Here is a 20322-nt window from a genome sequence, read left to right as displayed (position 1 = left end):
GAATAAGTAGCCTGTATACATTAGTTTTTGACAATTTCCACATCCCTACTTCCTCCAGGAATAACTAAACTTACAGGCAAATCACACACATAAACACACACGTTATACAATACGTATGTCATAAAGGAAATGACAAAGGAAACAAATTTGAAAGAACGAGAGCAGATTACTAACTGAAGGAAGATGACATTATTGACATTTTAAAAAGTATGCAAAGGAGCAAAAAAAGATTATTTAGGGAAAATAAAATCAATTATGATAAAAACAGACAGCTGTGTGCTTGAGAGCTACAGATATAATTAGTCAATGAGGATGGGGTCAGATTTAGAAAGATGTTAATGTTAATGTTAATCTCAAAGTCCTGGCTTTATTCTGTGGGAAGCAAAGATATACTAGAAGTTTTCAAAGAGCACAGTAACAGTAATACAGAACTAGTGTTTGATTATACAAACTAGAAAAGATATCACAAAAATATAAATAACACATGTTAAAATCCAGATAAAAAAATCCAATAAGACATATTTAGCAATAAAAATAATTTAAACTTTTGTTAGTATAATTCATCTAAAGGTCATTGCAATAGATCCGCAGAAGTTATCTGATAAAATTCAAAAGTCAGAATTTTTGAAATTCCTTTAAAAATTAAAAAAAAAAGAAATTACCAGTGTTTTCATGTTCCCACAACCTAGAATGGATTACTGTTGACATTTTAGTATTTGCCTAAGACTTTTCTTTTTAATGTTTATTTTTGAGAGAGAGAGAGAGAGAGAGAGAGAGAGAGAGAGACAGAGCGTGAGCAGGGGAGAGGCAGAGAGAGAGGGAGACAGAGAATCTGAAGCAGGCTCCAGGCTCTGAGCTGTCAGCACAGAGCCCAATGTAGGGCTCAAACTCATGAACTGTGAGATCATGACCTGAGCTAAAGTCAGATGCTTAACCAAGTGAGTTACCCAGGCACCCCTGCTTAACACTAATTTTTAAAATAAAATGTGAAATTTATATAATAAAGTATAAAGTTCAGATTCCCTTTTTACCATGATCTCTATAGTTCTATTCAGTATTTCCCTTCCTTCAGATAGTCACTATTATTTTTGTTGGGTTTGCATTCCTTCCATTCCATTAACAGATTTTTACCTATGTGTGTACCTATACATTAAGAATATGAACACTTCTTGTGTGTTTTTCAAATTTAAAGGAATCATATCAACTGTACATACTATTTGGTAATTTGCTTTTTTTTTAAATTTAAATTCAAATTCACTAACAGTATAGTCTTGGCTTCACAAGTAGACTCAGTGATTCATCTCTTACACATAACACCCAGTGCTCATCCCCAAAGGTTCCCTATTTAATTCCCATTACCCATTTAAAACCATCTCTAACCACCTCCCCTCGAGGAACCCTCAGTTTTTTCTCTATATTTAAGAATCTCTTATGGTTTACCTCCCTCTCTGTTTTAATCTTATTTTTCCTTACTTTCTTCTATGTTCATCTATTAACTTTCTTAAATTCCACATATGAGTGAAATCATATGTTATCTGTTTTTCTCTGACTTATTTCACTTAGTATAATACCCTCTAGTTCCATCCACGTTGTTGCAAATGGCAAGATTTCATTCTTTTTCATCGCCAAGTAGTATTTCGTTTTATATATATATATATATATATATATATATATATATATGTATATATATATATATATATATATATATATATATATATATATATACCACATCTCCTCTAAAACAAACTACTCATGAACAACAGATGTTGGCAAGGATGTGGTGAAAGGGGAACACTTTTGCACTGTTGGTAGGAATGCAAACTGGTGCAGCCATTCTGGAAAACAGTATGAAGGTTCCTCAAAAATTAAAAATAGAACTACCCTATGAACTAGCAACTGCACTATTAGGAATTTATCCAAAGGATACAAAAATACTTATATGAAGGGGCACATGCACCCCAATGTTTACAGCAACATTATCAACAGTAGTCAAATTATGGAGAGACCCCATATGTCCACTGACTGATGAATGGGTAATTTGGTTTTTTTCACTCAATATTATGCTTTGACAATCTACCCAAGTTGATATTTATGAAATCTGTTAACTTCCACACAGCATTTCTGTCAACCTACCTAATCCCCTTGCAAAATATAAACAATAATTAAATAAACAGAAGTTCATAGTCAACTTTTGCCAAACATCCAAAAGACAAATGATATCTAAATCTATATCTAAATCTGTATCTCTATCTATATCTAAATCTATATCTATATATCTATAAAACAAATGATATCTCAATATAACTACTATATTCTATAGTTTACAAACTAGAAAGAGAAATATAGCTAAGTAACTCATTTTCTGGGATTAGTGTAATTTTCATATGAAAACCAAAAGAAAATCATATCTTATCAAACACACATGCAAACATCCACACAAAACAATAGCGAATCCAATCCAGTAATGTAATAAAAAAGTATACCCTAAGAATGTAAGAATATAAGAAGAGAATATTAGAATATAAGAATGGCTCAACTTCTGAAAAGCTACTAATGCAATCTGACACATTCATAGATTAAAAGTTGAAAGTAGCTTCTGCTATCATCACTGTGGATTATCTTCCTCTCTTTTCAAACCATGGAGATTCTTTTTCAAGTATTTGAGCAAGGAGATATTTATAGCTATAGCTGATCTCTATCAACATCACATACACATATCTTTAAAAAACTAGGAATAAAAATAAATTTTATTGTGTAAAAAAAAATTGCTATCTAAACATTTAAAATGATGCTTAATAGCAAAGTACTATCATTCTTTCTAAATTGAAGACAAGATGAGAAACCACTAACACTATTGACTAGTATGCATATACCAAAAATAATTTCCTATATACCAACAATAACCCATTTAATAACTAATGGAAAAAAATCTCAGTGACATTGGTAATTAAAACTTAAGATACCTAAGAATTAATTTAACAGGGGATGTTTAGACCTTATATGAAGAAAATCACACAAATTTACTGATGACCTAAAACAAAATTCTTATGTTTTACTCCCTTACACAAAAATAAACATGAGATGAATTAAAGAATTACACACACACACACACACAATTATCTGTAAGAATGATACAACAGAACACAGGTGAAGGTATGTATGATCTTGTGATGAAGGAAGACTTCTTAAATATTATGGCACTAAAGGCAGAAAACTTCAATAGAAAATTATAGATCCATAAAAATATAAAATTCTGTATGACCAAAAAAAACCTTCTTTGGGCTAAAAAGCTACAAAGAAAGTGGTATAAAAAAAAACCTTCTTTGGGCTAAAAAGCTACAAAGAAAGTGGTATATTACTGAAAGAGTTAACATTTTTAAAGCACAAACAGCTGTAAAAATGAAAGAAGAACAGCCCCCCAAATGGCCGAAGTTCATAAGTAGGCAACTCACAGTAATAGAAACACAAAGGCTAAGAAAAACCTGAAGTATCAACTTCATTAGTAAAACATATGCAATTGATAACATTTATGTCAATCAACTGTGCAAACATTCAAAGATATAGTATTAAATGTGGACAAGGAAATGGGTAAGGGATCAATCACAAACTCTATTGTTACAAATATAAATTGGTACTACTTTTGTAGAGAACAATTTGGCAATACATATCAAAACACTTAGGTTTTCACATTTCTTTTCCCATGCGGTTCCACTTCTGGAAATTTATCTTAAGAAAATAATCCTGGATGAGCACAATCTTTAGCTCCAAATAAGTTCAGAGCAGCTTTGTAAATAATACTGAATAATGAAAACTAACTTAAGTGTCTAACCAAAGAGCTATTACATTAGTTTACACTTAATATGGTGAAGAAAAATATTTATTGATGAAAATTTCATAATACATTTAATGAATTAGAAATATATAATTAAAAAAATTTTATGTTTATTTATTTCTGAGACGGAGAGAGACAGAACATGAGTAGGGGAGGGGCAGAGAGAGAGGGAGACACAGAATCAGAAGCAGGCTCCAGGCTCTGAGATGTCGGCACAGAGCCTGACGCGGGGCTCGAACTCACAAACCAAGAGATCATGACCTGAGCCAAAGTTGGTTGCTCAACCAACTGAGCCATCCAGGCGCCCCAAGAAATGTATAATTTAATCCAAATTTTCTGAATTATTTTTAAAATAAAAGAAAGGTGAAAGTGACAACTAGATAGTGAGATACATGTGATTTGCTGATAAATGATAGAATTACAGCGCTTATCCTTTCTATTGCTTATCTATTTCTTCTGATTCTCTAAAATGACTACCTTAATCATATCAGGAATAAACAAAGTAATTTTGAAATTTAAAAAACAAAATTTAATGAGGTGGGTAGGCTAGTGGTGGTACTTAAAGTCTTCATGACTGTAACATTATATAATTTTAGAATGTATTTTTGAAAAGGACTAGGTTTCTAAAAGTTCATTTGAAGTCTATTATAATTCTAATCAGACACTCAAAGAGATTTAACAAAAATTGACAAAGCAATTTTAAAGGTAATAAAAAGTAATTGCTAATATTTTCTAAAGGAAGAGGACTGACATGGAATCTGCACTATTATAATAGTGAAGTAGGTTATTATAAATTATTAAATAGCTGGAGGTTGTATTGTATACATTAAGTCTTCAAGTAACAGTAATGTGAAAAATGCCAACACTCTAATACTGAGTGTAAAGAAGAATATGAGTCCACCTATTTTAAAAACCCATAAACAGATACACAGGCAATAAGACTAAAGGGAAACGTTAAAAATTCTATAGGTGCTTATCTAGGAAATTATAGTAATTATATTTTCTGTGAAAATATAATTTTTCAAGGAAGATGAACACACATCCATACCATTATCTTCTTTCTCTTATGGTGCTTCCTTAGAAATGCCTTGTATCTTTCCAATTTTCTTTTAGAACCTTTAAAAGAATGATTAGATAAAATTTAAATACTTTAAAGAAATTACATATTAAACTATTTAATGAGATCACTAGCTATTTTGATAAGCATAATGCTAGACACACACATCCTTAGTTGAATGTACAAATACTGTATTAGGTTTCCTTTTTTTAGAAATTTCATGTTCTAACTAATTTGTCTTTGGTACTTCCTCCTAAATCTAAAGTTTTATCTCAGTTATTTCCCACTGAATAAGCCCATGTTTTTCAAATAGCTTAGCTACTTACATTTGGTTATTTCATGGTCACCTTAAATTCAATAAAGTACAGTACTTTGGAGCAAGGCCCAGTGAAAGATTATGGGGGACTACTTTGAAGTCAGGTAACCTAGACCTGAGTTGAAGCTCAGACATTTACATATTGAGGACAATGAGTATATATAAAATATATATAAAATATAAAATATTTTTTGAAAATGTACACCTGTGCTCACTCTCTCTCTATACCTCCCTCTATTACAGACACACATACAAGCTCTATATATAGCTTATATAACTTAAAAACTTTTAACACTAAAAATGATGAAAAATTCAGTAAGAAAATTTAAACTAAAACAGTAGTGAATTTAATAATATATTAAACACATTGTCAGAATTTGACAAATCAAGATGTAAAAAAGGAGGTCAGATATCTAATATAACTAATTAAATATATTTAACACACAGAAAAGACTTTGTAAGTAAACCAATATTATCATTTTTAAGGATTGTATTATGAAAAGTTTGCCCACTAAATAAAGAATACAAGAATCACCATTAGTACCTAAAGCTACTCTCTAAGCATTAAGAAATACAACTAGATAAGAAAAATATTATATAAATACTGAAAAAAGGTAAAAACAATCATTACTAGCAGATATGCTCTTCATTCAGTCTGTAGTTTTTCACTACTGAATGCTGAACACTTCCTACAGGCTAACCCAGCTCATGTAGCTCACCTTACTTTGGGTTTTAGGTGTTTCTGTTCTTACGTTTTGACCCTTGCTGCCTTGCTTGTCTCTGGTACCAACACAGAGTTGATGCAACCCTGTTTTCTTGTTATTCTGCTACCTCCACTCTAGCTTAACAAAGTTCACAACTATTTTAGGCTTTGTTCTAACAACACTTCCATTAAATCCACATGTTCATGTTCAACTAAAAATCTTGACTGAACTATGTTGAAATGAAGAAGTTTTAAAATAAAATAAATTTTATGTTTTTAGATATTTTACACCTTAGGATTTCATTCTTTATGAGAATGCACACACAGAGACAGACATGCAGACACACAAAAGTGACCATTACTTTACCATTATAAAGAAATAAAGTTTACTTGTCTCAGAAATTATGCTGTTCCACTCAAATATTTTAGAGGCATGGTTTTTCAAAAGAATTGAACATTCCCCTAATCTTGACTCCATGGTAATGATTGCATCATGTATTCGAGGGACAGTTCCCCACAGATGTGTATAAATTGACGTAAATGAACTATCTTCTTTCATTTTCTTTACAGTGTGTAACCATTTATCACTGTCTCCAAAATAGATTTCCCTTGGCCAATAATCCTGCAAAAAATGTGAGTGAATACAACCTAAATCATTTTTGATGAATTTAAATAATAGAATTCAAAATCAATGAGCTAAAATTGAGACTTAATTCCATTGCATTATCTTTTTTTATATTACTGAAATATAATTAACATACAATGTTATGTTAGTTTCAGGTGTTCAAAATATTGCACAACACAGCATAATTTTTTATTAAATGCATTTTTTGAAACTGTGAAACAATCATAAAGATTAGAAGTTTCAAATGTTTTACCAAACAAAATTTATTTCCTGAATCATTTGAAAATAAGTTGCTTACTTGACTGATGCCCCATCTTCCTCGAATACATTAGTGTGTATTTACTAAAAACAAAAACATTCTCCTACATAATCAAATATAACCATCAGTTCAGGAAATTGGCAGTCATACATTATTCCTACCTAATTCTCAGACTCTGTGCAAGTCTTATCAACTGAACCAATAATGCTGTTTATAGCAAAAGGATCTAGTTCAGTGTCATGTATTACATTTAGGCTTCATAAGTCTTTAGTCTCCTTCAGTCTACAAATTCCCCAGTCTTTTTTTGATCTCTTTGTACTATAAAACCTTGGATTACGAGTAGCTTGTTTTGTGAGTGTTCCACAAGATGAGCAAAAATTTCTAATAAATTTTAACTTGATAAACAAGTGATGCCTTACAATACGAGTAGTGCATGACCCTGAAAGTCACATGGTCACAACTGAGCCAATGGTTCTTCTCTCTCTCTCTGTCTCACTGATTGTAGGTGATTGTCTCCTGAGCTTTGATGCTTGGTCCCAAGCTGCGGTGTTTGGCAGAAATCAATGATTTTTCAGAATGTTGGAAGGTGCCCACAACTGGCACTCATGTATTTTTTGTCACTTCAAAGCACCTATGGACAGTCCTTTGCTTTTCCATACAAGAGTAAGCTTAGGAATTCTTTGCTTCTTTCTAGGTCAGGCTGCCTGCACATATAGAACATAGACCCTTTCCTCTGCTGCCTTATTACCAGTTACATTAAATATAGTATATAATAAGAGTTTATTAATATTAGTATATAATAAGAGTTTATTAATATTGTACTGCAGTCAACATTTGTGCGAGCATACACAATGGCCCCCATGCAGAAAAAGATTCCATTGAGTCAGTAGGTAGCAGTGATTCAATCAGTAATAGAGAAAGTTGTCCTACACAATAACCCTCCTCTCTCTCCCTCACACCAGCCAGGAACGTTTTCAAAGTTAAGTGCAGGTTAATTCATTTATTTTTATTTACATTTGTATTTTCTTTATTATTTTGTATTATATTACAGTATTGTAACCACTTTTATATAAATATTTTTGTGTTGTGGAATGAATCATCTGAGTTTCCATTATTTCTTATGGGGAAATTTGCTTTGATATACAAGTGCTTTGGATTACAAGCATGTTTCTGGAATGAATTATGCTCACAAACTAAGGTTTTACTGTATTTAAAACCATGAGTTCACAGTGAAACCTGGAATTCCAATTCCAAACATTCTAGTTTTCTTTCTTTCCATAGTACAATTACCACCTCCAACAGTGAAAAATCTAGTTGCCATTATCTTTAGTATATGTACTTATTTGATCAATCTTTTCGGGTAACCAACCTCTCCTCTCACTGGGAGCTTCTTTTCTATGTAGATGCCCTTTTCATCCTGCTTAGACTCTGATGTCCAATGCTAGGCTGCCAATTCTTCAGGGATACCTTCCTTACCCCTACCTGAGCTCTGACTTCTCATACCAAGCCACAGCCTACTTCCATACATCCCTGGAAAAACTCCTCATCCCCAGCTACAGGTGGATATCATCTCACTCCCTTGGACCTTAGGCATCACATGTATACCCTCCTCACCATGGTTGAATTCAGATAGCTTTCCCAGGGCCATCACAGTACATCCTCCTCCCCAGTGCCAATATGGACACCTGCCTTGTTTGGGTCCCAAAGTGGCTTCAGGACTAAATTGCTCAGGAAAGGAAAGAGAGTAAGGGAAGAAGAGAAAGGGAAATGAAGGGAAAGGAAGGAGTTTCATAATAATATTTGAAAATCTAAATACAAGATTATCTTTTAATTATAATCAACTAATAGCAAAACAAAAAAAGTTGGCCTACATTAAGAAAGGTGTATGAGTAAAAGAATGTTTTTTGCAATGGTAGAAAATCTGCAGAGAATAAACTCTGGAATGGAATTTGGGTGAGATATTCTGGGAATTTAGCTAAATGGGAATAAATATGAAGTCTGCAGATCAGGAATTATTTAAAATTTTAAATAGCTTTGGTCTAATCCACTTGCCTTTTTCTTCCTTTAAAGACTTTCTGAACCCATCATACATGTCTTATTTATAAATTATGCTCTCTAATAATAGCAGGTACCTGAATAATATCTAGCTTCTAACTCTAGAAAACTTTCCTACAGGTATCTATGTCCCTCTACCATTTTAGAAAAAAGAATACACTTAGATACCTAAGTGCCATCTCTCAACTCCTACATATTGTATCTTAAACAAGACACAACCACCTGGAGAAGTTTCCTGCATTAAAATTTGGGTCTTATGTATCAAAAAGTACAAAGACTTTGGAAGAATAAGATATAATCACAGGATGCAATTCTTGGAAACAAACATTGTCAAGTCAGAATGACAGCCACATTTGAAAACAGTCCCTAGGGGTCATGTGTTGCTATTGTTAGAGGAGATTTGGGAGAGAGGAGAGACTAAAATGGAAATGCATTTGCAAGATTTTACAATATACACAAACCTTAATGAAAAATGTATCCTTATGCCAGACTTGAGATATCACAATCCTTGTTCCCAAGATATTGAAGTATATTATGAGGTGAATAAAGTATTCCGTAATCCTATAAGCCTGATATAAGATTCTGTCTTCTGTACTTTCCTGATTTTTCACTGGCTTCTTCGTGGTTGCATGATTAAATGGATACCAGACGGTGATCCTGTGGCAGATCATACTTGCCTTTCCCCCTCATTTCTCTATTTACTTTCATTTATTATTCCTTTCTATTTTTCCTTCAACCACCTGCTCCTTGAATAGAGTATCATCTGAAAGTAAATTTTGTGGCCATTCCTAGGGAAGGTAAACTGGAGTCAACTAGCAGCCAACAGGAGAAGAGCAGCCAGGCAAAAATGATGTCGTTACTGGCAGAGAGAAAATCAACACTACTAGGGTTTAAGCATCCGGAGTCCACAGTGATTATATTAATTTAAAAACAAATGTATTCCAATTCCAAAGAGACAAAAGAATTGGACTGGAAATTTCTGTTCCCTAAAGAGTTAAATTCTCCATTATAGCACTATAGTCTTCAGTGATAACTTCAGGAAGACATTTATCTTATTTAAAAGGTCAGTGAAGCAAGAATCGGCTATGTGCTTGTTATGTTTAATTACTGCAATTAAACTTTGGCAGTGGCAGAGGCACAGAATATGACATACTGGTACACAACTAGAGATGGAGCCTAGTAGCTAGACAGAAGGGCTCTCTTGAAGTTTGAAAAGAGATTTTGTTTACTGAACATATGATTAGGTCTTCACCCATGTCCTAAGCCCTAAAAAAAAGTGCTGAGGTTTCCAAAAATGAGTAAAAAATATGAAGAATGACCAGGGTTAGAAGAATTGACTTTTAACTCTTTCCTTAAGCTTTAAAAAAAGGAGGGTTTTAAAGAATGAATGGATGGATGGATGAATAAACAGACAAACAGATAAATAAATAGGTTGTTCCCTAAAGAAAGACAATGGGATTGAAATAATTATTCCATCATAAAGTACCTTTGATCTTCTGAGAAAAATCACAGTAGGGATCTGAGTACTCTCTAGGTATGGATTATAAGTGTAGCAGACTTGTTAATGAAAAAGATACAAACATAAAGTACTCTTAAATAAAAGTCACATGAAAGCAGAAAAACAGGACACAGAGGAAGAAATAAACATCAGCGAAGATCAAATGAGATGTGTAAATAAGGAAAGAATTCAAACCAACTCTTGAGTACCTAAAGAACTGAAAAGGACTAAAAAAGCGTAACACTAAAGGGAAACAGTGCATAAGGAGGGGGATGTAAATTCCACGATGTAAATTCATTGTCGTATTTCCAGGGTCCAGAACAATACCTGGCACCTGGTAGGTAGTGGATAAAAATCATTAATGAATGAATGAACAGGATAAGTCAAAGAATTGATAGTAACGCAACACTAGTGGAACAAGAGGCTGTTATAAAAACAGAATACAAAAATATTTTTATAAAAATAAAAATAGAAACAGAATGGTGATGGAGTAAAAGGGAAAGAAGCAGGAAGAGAATGTGGGAATTGATCAAATAGATAAATGAGAAATGACCAGAGGTAAAAAAGTACACAGAACTAGAACAAGAAATAAGAAGAGGGGAAAGACAGGAGTAGAAGGTACAAAATATTAAAATTCAAAAGAAAAATAAAAATGGTAGGAATCGGCCAAAATGAGACATCTTTAGATGACGTGATGAAAGATAAGTGATAAGACATGAGAAACTAACAGCTAACATGTACGTTCCAGGTACTGGTCTACTGCTAGCTAGGAGTGGAGCTGGGATCTGAACACAGGCAATCTGACACCAGAGCCTCTGTCCTTAACCACTACACCACTATGCAGATACACACCTTTGCTTTTATATTTTAGAGGGAAATTAATAGATAGGCTTTCCAGGAGGCCATAAGCAGTTTAGAATATATTTTAATTTCTGTTTTGTTTTATTCATTTGCTTGTTTATCATATGCTTCAATTCTAAAAAAAAAAAAAAAAAAGCAGTTCCATGAAGGCAGGGATCTTTGCCTCTTTTTATTCACTAGTATATTCTAATTGTAATAGGCACTCAAAAATATTTCTTAAATGAATTTGAGGAAGTTATTACTTTCTTATGATTGCCTATAAGACAAAAGTTTTGTCCAGCAAATAAGAAATTAAATATCCAGTCATTTTATTCCTGGATGCTTTCAAATATTCAATAGTATGGCAATGCATAGACATAGTCATGTCTTGAAAAAAAGTAACTACAGATTACAAGTATTTGGTTGGGAAATCGAGACAATAAGAACAACTTTACAGATAAATCCATAAGTGATAAAACAGTACAAATAGATATACGTTACTTTATCAAATGCCATATGATAAAAATTGAAAGCTATCAATATAAACGCTGGCCTTTGGACACAAGGACAGTGCTTCTTACATGCCATTAATAAAACATTTGGTTTGATTTTTATTTTATTCTATCTTTGGTAAAGGGCTGGCATAAACCTGTCATCTTGATTTGATTAGTATTCTTTATTTTTTTTTTACATTTATTTATTTTTGAGATAGAGAGAGACAGAGCACAAGTGGGGGAAGGCCAGAGATAGAAGGAGACACAAAATCCAAAGAAGGCTCCAGGCTCTGAACTGTCAGCACAGAGTCTGATGTGGGGCTTGAACTCACGAACTGTGAGATCATGACCTGAGCGAAGTCAGACGCTTAACCGACTGAGCCACCCAGGTGCCCCTGATTAGCATTATTCTTTTTTTTTTTCCAACGTTTTTTATTTATTTTTGGGACAGAGAGAGACAGAGCATGAACGGGGGAGGGGCAGAGAGAGAGGGAGACAAAGAATCGGAAACAGGCTCCAGGCTCTGAGCCATCAGCCCAGAGCCCGACGCGGGGCACGAACCCACGGACAGCGAGATTGTGACCTGGCTGAAGCCGGACGCTTAACCGACTGCGCCACCCAGGCGCCCCAGCATTATTCTTAATTTAAGCAGAGTGATTATGCATTTTCCAACTCAAATAATTAGAAATTTTCATCTGAAATCATAGATCTTTAAGCATATATGATGGTATAGTCCAAATATCTCCATAATTATTTGCTGATTTTGGTTTAACTATAATCCTTTCCCCTTGGCATTAAAAAGACCCCAAACATTGTGATTAGGCTATAGCACGTTTCCATCATTATTTAAATCAAAATACAGTAAAACCTTGGCTTGTGAGTAACTTGTTCTGTGAGTGTTCCACAAGATGAGCAAACATTTCTAATAAATTTTAACTTGATAAATGAGCAATGTCTTGCAATATGAGTAGTACATGACCCCGAACGTCACATGATCACAACTGAGCCTATGGTTCTTCCATCTCTCTCTCTCTCTTTCTCTCTCTCTCTCTCTCACTGTGGAATTGTGGGTGATTGTCTTCCATGCTTGGATTGCTCAGTCTCAGGTTGTGATGTTTGGCAGAAATCAGTGATTTTTCAGAATGTTGGAAGGTGCCCACAACTGGCACTAGTATATTTTTGTCACTTCAAGGCACCTTTTGGACAGTCCTTTGCTTTTCCATACAACAGTAAGCTTAGGAATGCTTTGCTTCATTCTAGGTCAGGCTGCCTGCAGATATAGACCCTTTCCTCAGCTGCCTTATTGCCAGTTACATTAAATACAGTATATGAGAAGAATTCAATACTGTACTATAGTCAACACCCGTGCAAGTGTATGCAATGGCCCTTGTACAGAAAAAGGTTGAAAAGAAAGGTGGTAAGAAGGAAATGATTCCAGTATAAATTAAGGAAATCATGGAGAAGTATGAACAAGGTACGTGAGTAGCTGAAGTTGCACAATTTTAGAAGTCTACATCTGCATCTCGGCTGCAGAGGAAGAGGAGAAATCCCTCACTTCAAATGAGATTAGGGAGATGTGTAAAATGTGGGAAACAGTGCAAAATTTTGTAGAAAAGCACCAGCCAAATAAGGCTGTAGCAGTGCAAGTGATGAAACTGTTTAATGACAATGCAATGTCACATTTCTGCAAAATCCTCAAAAGGAGACAAAATCAAGTGTCGTTGGATAGGTTCCTTGTTAAAGTTGCACAAAAAGAAAAAGATGCCATTGAGCCAATAGATAGCAGTGATTCCGTTAGTGATAGTGAAGGCTGTCCTACACAATAACCCTCCTCCCTTGTCTCCCTTACACCAGCCACAAAGGTTTTCTAAGGTAAGTGCAGGTTAATCTGCTTATTTTTCTTTATACTTTGTATTTTTTTATTATCTTATATTATATTACAGTATTGTAATCATTTTTATATGAGTATTTCAGGTTGTGGAAAGAATCATCTGAGTTTCCATTATTATGGCAAAATTTGCTCTGTTATACAAGTGCTTTGGATTATAAGCATGTTTCCAGAGTGAATTATGCTTGCAAACCAAGGTTTTACTGTAGTTGCAAAAAGTTTGTGCTAATAATTGTTTAAAATATTTGGCTCTGCTACAGTGACTGAAATAAACTCTTGGAAACTAGGAATATCTTCATATTCTATTTGCTCCTAAAGGGAATTCAGTGCTTTTCTAACACATTTTAAAAAAAACTTATTTAAACAAAGAATTGAAAATAGATGTTAAAAATATAGGTATTTTTGCAATCCTATTCTCAACAGTTTAGTTGCAAATTTAGTATAGCAAATTCTGTTTATAAATAGGTACAAATTATTCAGTCCAAATTACTCAAAGTATGTACACACCTCATTTTTAAAAAAGTCTCCTTTCTCTCTGTTTTCCACACTAACATCTTTAGCCTAGTCCTTGACACTCTCCGATTCAAAATAAACCTGATCTTCAGACTCACGAGTAAACAGACCCAAGGGAAAACTTGTAGCAAGCCCAATAACTCCAGAAGTCAGTACTTAAATGTTAACAATGGAAACAGGAGCTTTCAACATGAAAACACAGTTTTGAATATTTCACCCTGATTCAACAATCAAAGAAACTGATACACCACCCCTGCAAATTACCTGTGAGTCTAAACTGTGGTACATGGATAAATGAGGGAAGTACCAATAATTATCAGATATTCTTTAAGGTGTAAATGTTCAAAACAAACATATTAGCAAAATTATATAGAAACGTTTGTATCATCCTTCTGATGGGATACAGATCTAAAATTTTCGCAAAGTCAAAAAGAGAATAGAATATTGACAAGGCTACAAGATAGAGCCTACTGAAAGGAGATAAATATTTATAAGTATTTCCCACATTGAAATGTAGTTTTTTTGAATTTCTATTCTCAGTCTTTTCTTAAGCCTTCCATATCTTCACAACTGATGTTTTAAAAGATGTGATGGCACATAAAATAGATGTACTACTTACCCAATTTTGAAACTTTAAGAATTCTTCAATGTTCATTGGAGGTTTATGCATTTTCTAATGAAGTAAAATCAACATTGCTAATTAATATAAATATTGCTAACTAACAAACTCAACATAAATTAATACTGTTTATGATGTTTACACATAATTTGCTTAAATAAATGATGCTCCTGGACTTAAGTTATAATTTTCAGAGCCATAAGGCATTGTAAAATATTCACTTTGTAAAGTCCCTGCACTTTGAAAAGGAACAGAGATCAGTGTTTAAATTCTGAGCCTCTAAACCAAATTCTGTAAAAGGCTTCCTTCTTATATATTGCTTCTAGGGGAAAAAACTCCACATTAATCCTGTTGAATGTCCTAATTTCAAATTCCTACAAGAGTTCCAAGATATTTTGGGCTATGTTGGATGGTGTCTACAATAAATCCAAAGCCAAAAATATATTAACTTGCCTCTCTTGCTGATGAAGTATTTAATAAAAGGCCACACTAGTGACATGGTGAAAGTAACTTAAATGTTTGGATATTTCCATGTAATAAGTAATAGTCCGATTTTATTAGTAGTTTCCTCATAAGTTGAAAACATATTCTTTCATTAGACAAATTAATTTTAATCAGGACCACATCTTGTTCTTCTTTGCCTTAGAGACTGTACACATTCTTACTTCTGCTTGGAAGGCTCCCTGTTCCAAACCTTCTCTGTCCAATCCCTTCTTGATCTTATTTTAAATATCAAATTAAAAGTCACTTGTTCTAGGAAGTCCTCCTTGTTCCCCAAAAGATTCTCTTCAGTAACACATAGATTTGTATCTATATGAGGATAGAAACTATGGTATAAGTCACTGCTGAATTGTCAAAATTTCATACTATGATTCACTCAGGATTAGTACACAATAAGTACTTGCAATGTGTATAAATTAATGAATAAATGAGTAAATAGATATCAGAAAAATGAGTATTTATTCAGAACAATAATATGACCATTTCTAGAGAATGAAAAACCCATTAGAAGAAGGCAAAAATAAGAGGAATTCAGAATATCCTAATACAATATCCTAATGGTCTGATGATGGCATGTCTGAAAAGATTGCAGCACATTTTAATTTACCATAACATATATTTCACATATATAAAATGATAAAGATTACAAAATCACCATAGTTTTGTAAAAATAGCTACACTTTTGAGGTTGAAGAGAATATTTCATTCTCTAATACTGTTTGAAATATGGTGAATATAAACAAATATATAACAGATAACAAATAACACAATAAAAGGTATATGTGACAATCGTTACAAAAAGAAGCGTTCAGAAGCAAAGCTGCATTGAGCTGTCACAAAAATTTAATGGAAAACATGGGACTCTAGATTGAGAAGGGTAAGAAATAAGAGAGATGGTATGCACAGAATGCTTAGAGACAAAAAAAAATGTTAGGGATACAATATCTTCAGAGAGAGTGAATGTAGTAGTCATCTAGAAGAAAGCTATCAGTATATTTTGAAATGTATGAAATATAAAGAAGCTAATTAGAACAACTTAAATGTTGCCTTTTTCTTATAATGGCTATCAGACCACTTCAAGTACAAAGCACTAAAAAAATCCCCATATTTCTGTTTTAAAAATTCTTTTTTTTTTAATTTATTTTGAGAGAGACATAGAGAGCAAGCAGGGGAGGGGCAGAGAGACAGGGAGGCAGAATCCCAAGCATGCTCCACACTGTTAGCACAGAGCCTCATGTGGGGTTTGAACTCACAAACTGTGAGATCATGACCTGAGCTGAAGTAGAGTCAGACGCTTAACCGACTGAGTCGCCCAGGCACCCCTTTTCTTTTCTTTCCTCTTTTCTTTTCTTTCTTCCTTCATTTCTTTATTTCTTTTTCTTGAGAAGAGTTGACACACATTATATTAGTTTCAGGTGTACAACATGGTGATTCAACAACTCTACGCTGTGCTCGCCTGAAGTACAGCTACCATTTGTCACCATACAACACTATTATAACATCATTGACTATATTCTCTATGCTGTACCTTTTATTCCTGCAGCTTATTCATTCTACAACTGGAAGCCTGTATCTCCCATTCTTCTTCACCCATTTTGCACATCCCTTTAACTCTAGCAACCATCAGTTTGTTCTCTGTATTTAAAGTTCTATTTCTGCTTTTGTTTAATCATTTGTTTCGCTTTTTAGATTCCACATATAACTGAAATTATATGGTATTTGTATTTCTCTAATTTATTTCACTTTATTACACTTTAGGTCCATCTGCATTGTTGTAAATGGCAATATCTCATCCTTTTTATGGCTGCATAATATTTCATTGTGCGTGCATGTATGTGTGTGTGTGTGTGTGTGTATGTATACACACATATATACATAACTTTTTTACCTACTTGTATTGGAAAATAATACATTCCAATTAAAGAAAATTAGAAAAATAAGTTAAGGAAGTAAAACTCACACAAGTTCCAGCTAATTTCAATATAAAATTCCAAAGTTCTCTAAGGTTAGTGTTAAAAAGAGGTAGGAATAAATTAAATGGACTTCTGCTCTAAGTAGAATGTAGAAGGATGCAAAACACCTATGCTTCCCTGGTAACAACAAGGGAAACCCAGACAAAATAAAAATCTCACTTTTCTATGAGGTTAGTGAAGAGTAGTGGGTGCTAGTAAGCAGTATGGGCTACATAATTTGGAAAATGCAGAGCCCCTTGTTCAAAAATTATTAAGAATTTTAAGATGGTAATATCAGACCATTAAACCAAGTGTAGGGTCCATCTAATCATAAGGGCCTGTGCAATTGCAAGCCCATGAAGCCTTTCTACCTGGAAGCCTGGATGACCAGAAATTAAAAAAAAAAAAATCCCCTTTATAAGTGAGCATAAAGCTGTGTCAGTTTCCTTACCCGGCAGTGATCTTTAACCATCCATTGAGGGAACTGTTGGTCTGCCATGGTGCAGGAACTTTGCAGAGATGAAGAGAAATTAGCTGGACCTTAAGCATCTGCATGAGCTGGAGGAACAAACTGGAGTCTGAAAGACACCTAAATACAAAAACAAATGACTCAGACAAACAATACCTGCCCAGACCCTATGACTCCCTTCTGAGTTTTATCAAAAAAGTAGCAGTCCAGGAGGGGCTGGAAAGATAGAGGACTTAAAGAGGCCGACACATTCTTAACATTACTTGGGCTTCAGGGCCCTGACAGAGTTGACTTCAAAGGTGAAGCAAAAATGTAAAAAAAAAAAAAATCAGTTCCAACTTCTCCCAATTGAATATTGACAAGATATAAGAGTTGGCTATGAAGAGGGAAGTTGGAAGTTGGGTTAGACACAGGTGAACTTCAATCCAATTAAAGCAAAAGTAAAGTTCAACTCAAGTCTAGGAGGAATCAAAAGATCAGTATCTCACTTTGAATGTCAAGGAGATAAAAAGGCTTGTGCTAAATTATACTTCATCCTCTATAATTTTTCCCACATAATGTCTAATACACAATAAAACAATTGAAGATGTACAAACAAGAAGTAAAATGGGACCTATAATCAAAAGAAAACACAGTCGATGGGGCATCTGGGTGGCTCAGTTGGCTAAGCATCCAACTTCGGCTCAGGTCATAACCTCATGGTCTGTGGGTTTGAGCCCCCGCTTCGACCTCTGTTCTGACAGCTCAGAGCCTCGAGCCTGGTTCACATTCTGTGTCTCTCTCTGCCCCCCCCCCCCCTCCTCACACTTTGTCTCTCTCCCTCTCAAAAATAAGTAAACATTAAAAAAATTTTTTTAAATAAATAGAAAAAGGTATGAAAGGTATGAGCAGAAACCAATGAAATAAAAATATGAAAACAGAGAAATCAACAAACCAAAAGTCTGTCTTTTAAAAGATGAAAAAAATAAACCCTTAGTAGAAATGAATTTAAAAAATGAAAGGAAAATGTATATGGGAGGAAAAAATGATCTGCTAGGTTGAAATATTTTAATTGCTATATTTGATTATAATGCTTTACCACTTTGGCAGAATGTCTGAGGACAGATTACTAATAACTACACAACATTTTGGCTATTATTAAACAAAAGAAAGTAAAAGGTTGTATTAAAAGTTAACGTGATCATATGTGGCTCAGGGTTGAATGATATTTACAAATGTGAATTTAAACAAAAATTGAGATATTACTACATTGAGAGATGAGGGGATAAGAACGTGTACAGGTAGAGAGAGAAGGAATGTTCTTGTACCTGGGGGTGGTGTTATAAAAGAGCTTTATCATTGACTTCCTTAGAAGAAAGTCAATGAAAAATGTCTGAAATTGAAAAAATCAAAACACTGTAATATATTATGACATATACAGTAAATAACAAAAGAATTATTAAAAAGTCTTGAAAGAATTTTCCTTTTGAGAGAACTGAGAATAGAATGGAGGGGTTGGGAACTACCAGGCTTTGGTGAAAAACCTAGAATATGTCAACTGTTAGTGCTTACCAACATGTGTATGTTTCTCTACAGTTCCAAAGCTCACATGCAGTAAAGTGGGAGGGGGAGGGATCTTTGATATGTGGGCAAAGTGATATATGCCAGTTTTTAGGGATGACCTCTAAAACTTTTGGTATGATTCAACATGCTTTCTTTCTTGTCAGATGAGCTGTGGACTCAAGTCTTAGGAGATAGTAGAACCAGTAAAAATTAAACAAAAGAACACAAGAAACAACCTGCATCCTTGAGTCTAATGTTTCATCTGACTAGTAACTTCTGAATTTCCTGTGAGAAATAAAAATTTATTGTATCAAACCCCTGAAATGTCGGGGTTTTCTGTGACAGTAGTAAATTCATCATGGTGGTTTAAAAAAAAAATGGCCACAATTTCCTTGACAATCTTTTGAGAAGTGGTATCTATCTATGTCCCCTTTCCTATAATCTGGACAGGTTTTAAGACACACTTATAACCAAAATAATGTGTGAGAAGTGACACTGTGTTACTCTTTGATACTGGGTCAGAAAAGAACATGTAGTTTCTGCCTTGTTCATGGCAATGCTGGACTGTGGAGCACTCAGAAGTCTGATTATGCAGCTGCCATACTGTGAGGAAGTTCAGGCCACATGGAGAGCCTTACACACAGGAGTTCTGCTGGCATTCATAGACTTCTGAGCTGAGTTATCAGAGAAAAGCTGACTCTCTGTGCCATGCTGAACACACAATCCATGAACACAATAAAAAAGTTGTTTTAAGTCATGTTTTGGACTAATGTATTACAGAGCACAAGTAACCCATACTCACATCACTTCAATGAATAAACAGTATCATTTGCTTTTTTTAACCTGAGCACCTGAACTAAAGCAGTTAAAGAAGAAAAAGGCATGAATTATTTATTCTTGGCTTGGAGACTCTGCTATTGTTAACTTTTCCACCCAGAAAGTTCATCTTTCCTCCTAAAGCAGTGGCTTTCAAACTTTTTAAAGAGAAATGCACAAGAAGACATACATTTTGTAAATGCACGCACCCACACAGAGATCTTTCTTATGATGGGGTTAAGTTTCGATAAACCCATGGTTAAGTTGAAAATGTATTTAATACACCCAACCTACTGAACATCATAGACTAGCTACCGTAAATGTGCTTAGAATACTTACATTA

General features: G+C 33.9%; 1 protein-coding gene across 5 annotated transcripts in view; it reads right to left on the bottom strand.

Annotated features, from left to right (window-relative positions):
- Positions 1–20322, bottom strand: part of FAM227B (family with sequence similarity 227 member B) — a 211283-nt gene that overhangs the window by 189634 nt on the left and 1327 nt on the right. For all 5 annotated transcript variants that reach the window (XR_007153019.1, XR_007153020.1, XM_047862979.1 and 2 more), the window contains exons 2-5: positions 17604–17741; positions 14700–14753; positions 6299–6530; positions 4881–4948 (exon numbers count right to left, since the gene is read on the bottom strand). Coding sequence is in view for 3 of the 5 variants with exons in the window: in XM_047862979.1 (XP_047718935.1) it covers positions 4881–4948; positions 6299–6530; positions 14700–14753; positions 17604–17651 (402 nt within the window). In the remaining 2 variants the exon portion in view is untranslated. The remainder of the gene's footprint in view (positions 1–4880; positions 4949–6298; positions 6531–14699; positions 14754–17603; positions 17742–20322) is intronic.

This window comes from Prionailurus viverrinus, chromosome B3 (assembly GCF_022837055.1).
Source record: "Prionailurus viverrinus isolate Anna chromosome B3, UM_Priviv_1.0, whole genome shotgun sequence".
In the NCBI taxonomy this organism is placed as follows: Eukaryota; Metazoa; Chordata; class Mammalia; order Carnivora; family Felidae; genus Prionailurus; species Prionailurus viverrinus.
The sequence above is the reverse complement of the archived record's forward strand: the minus strand, read 5'-3'. Positions and strand labels throughout refer to the sequence as shown.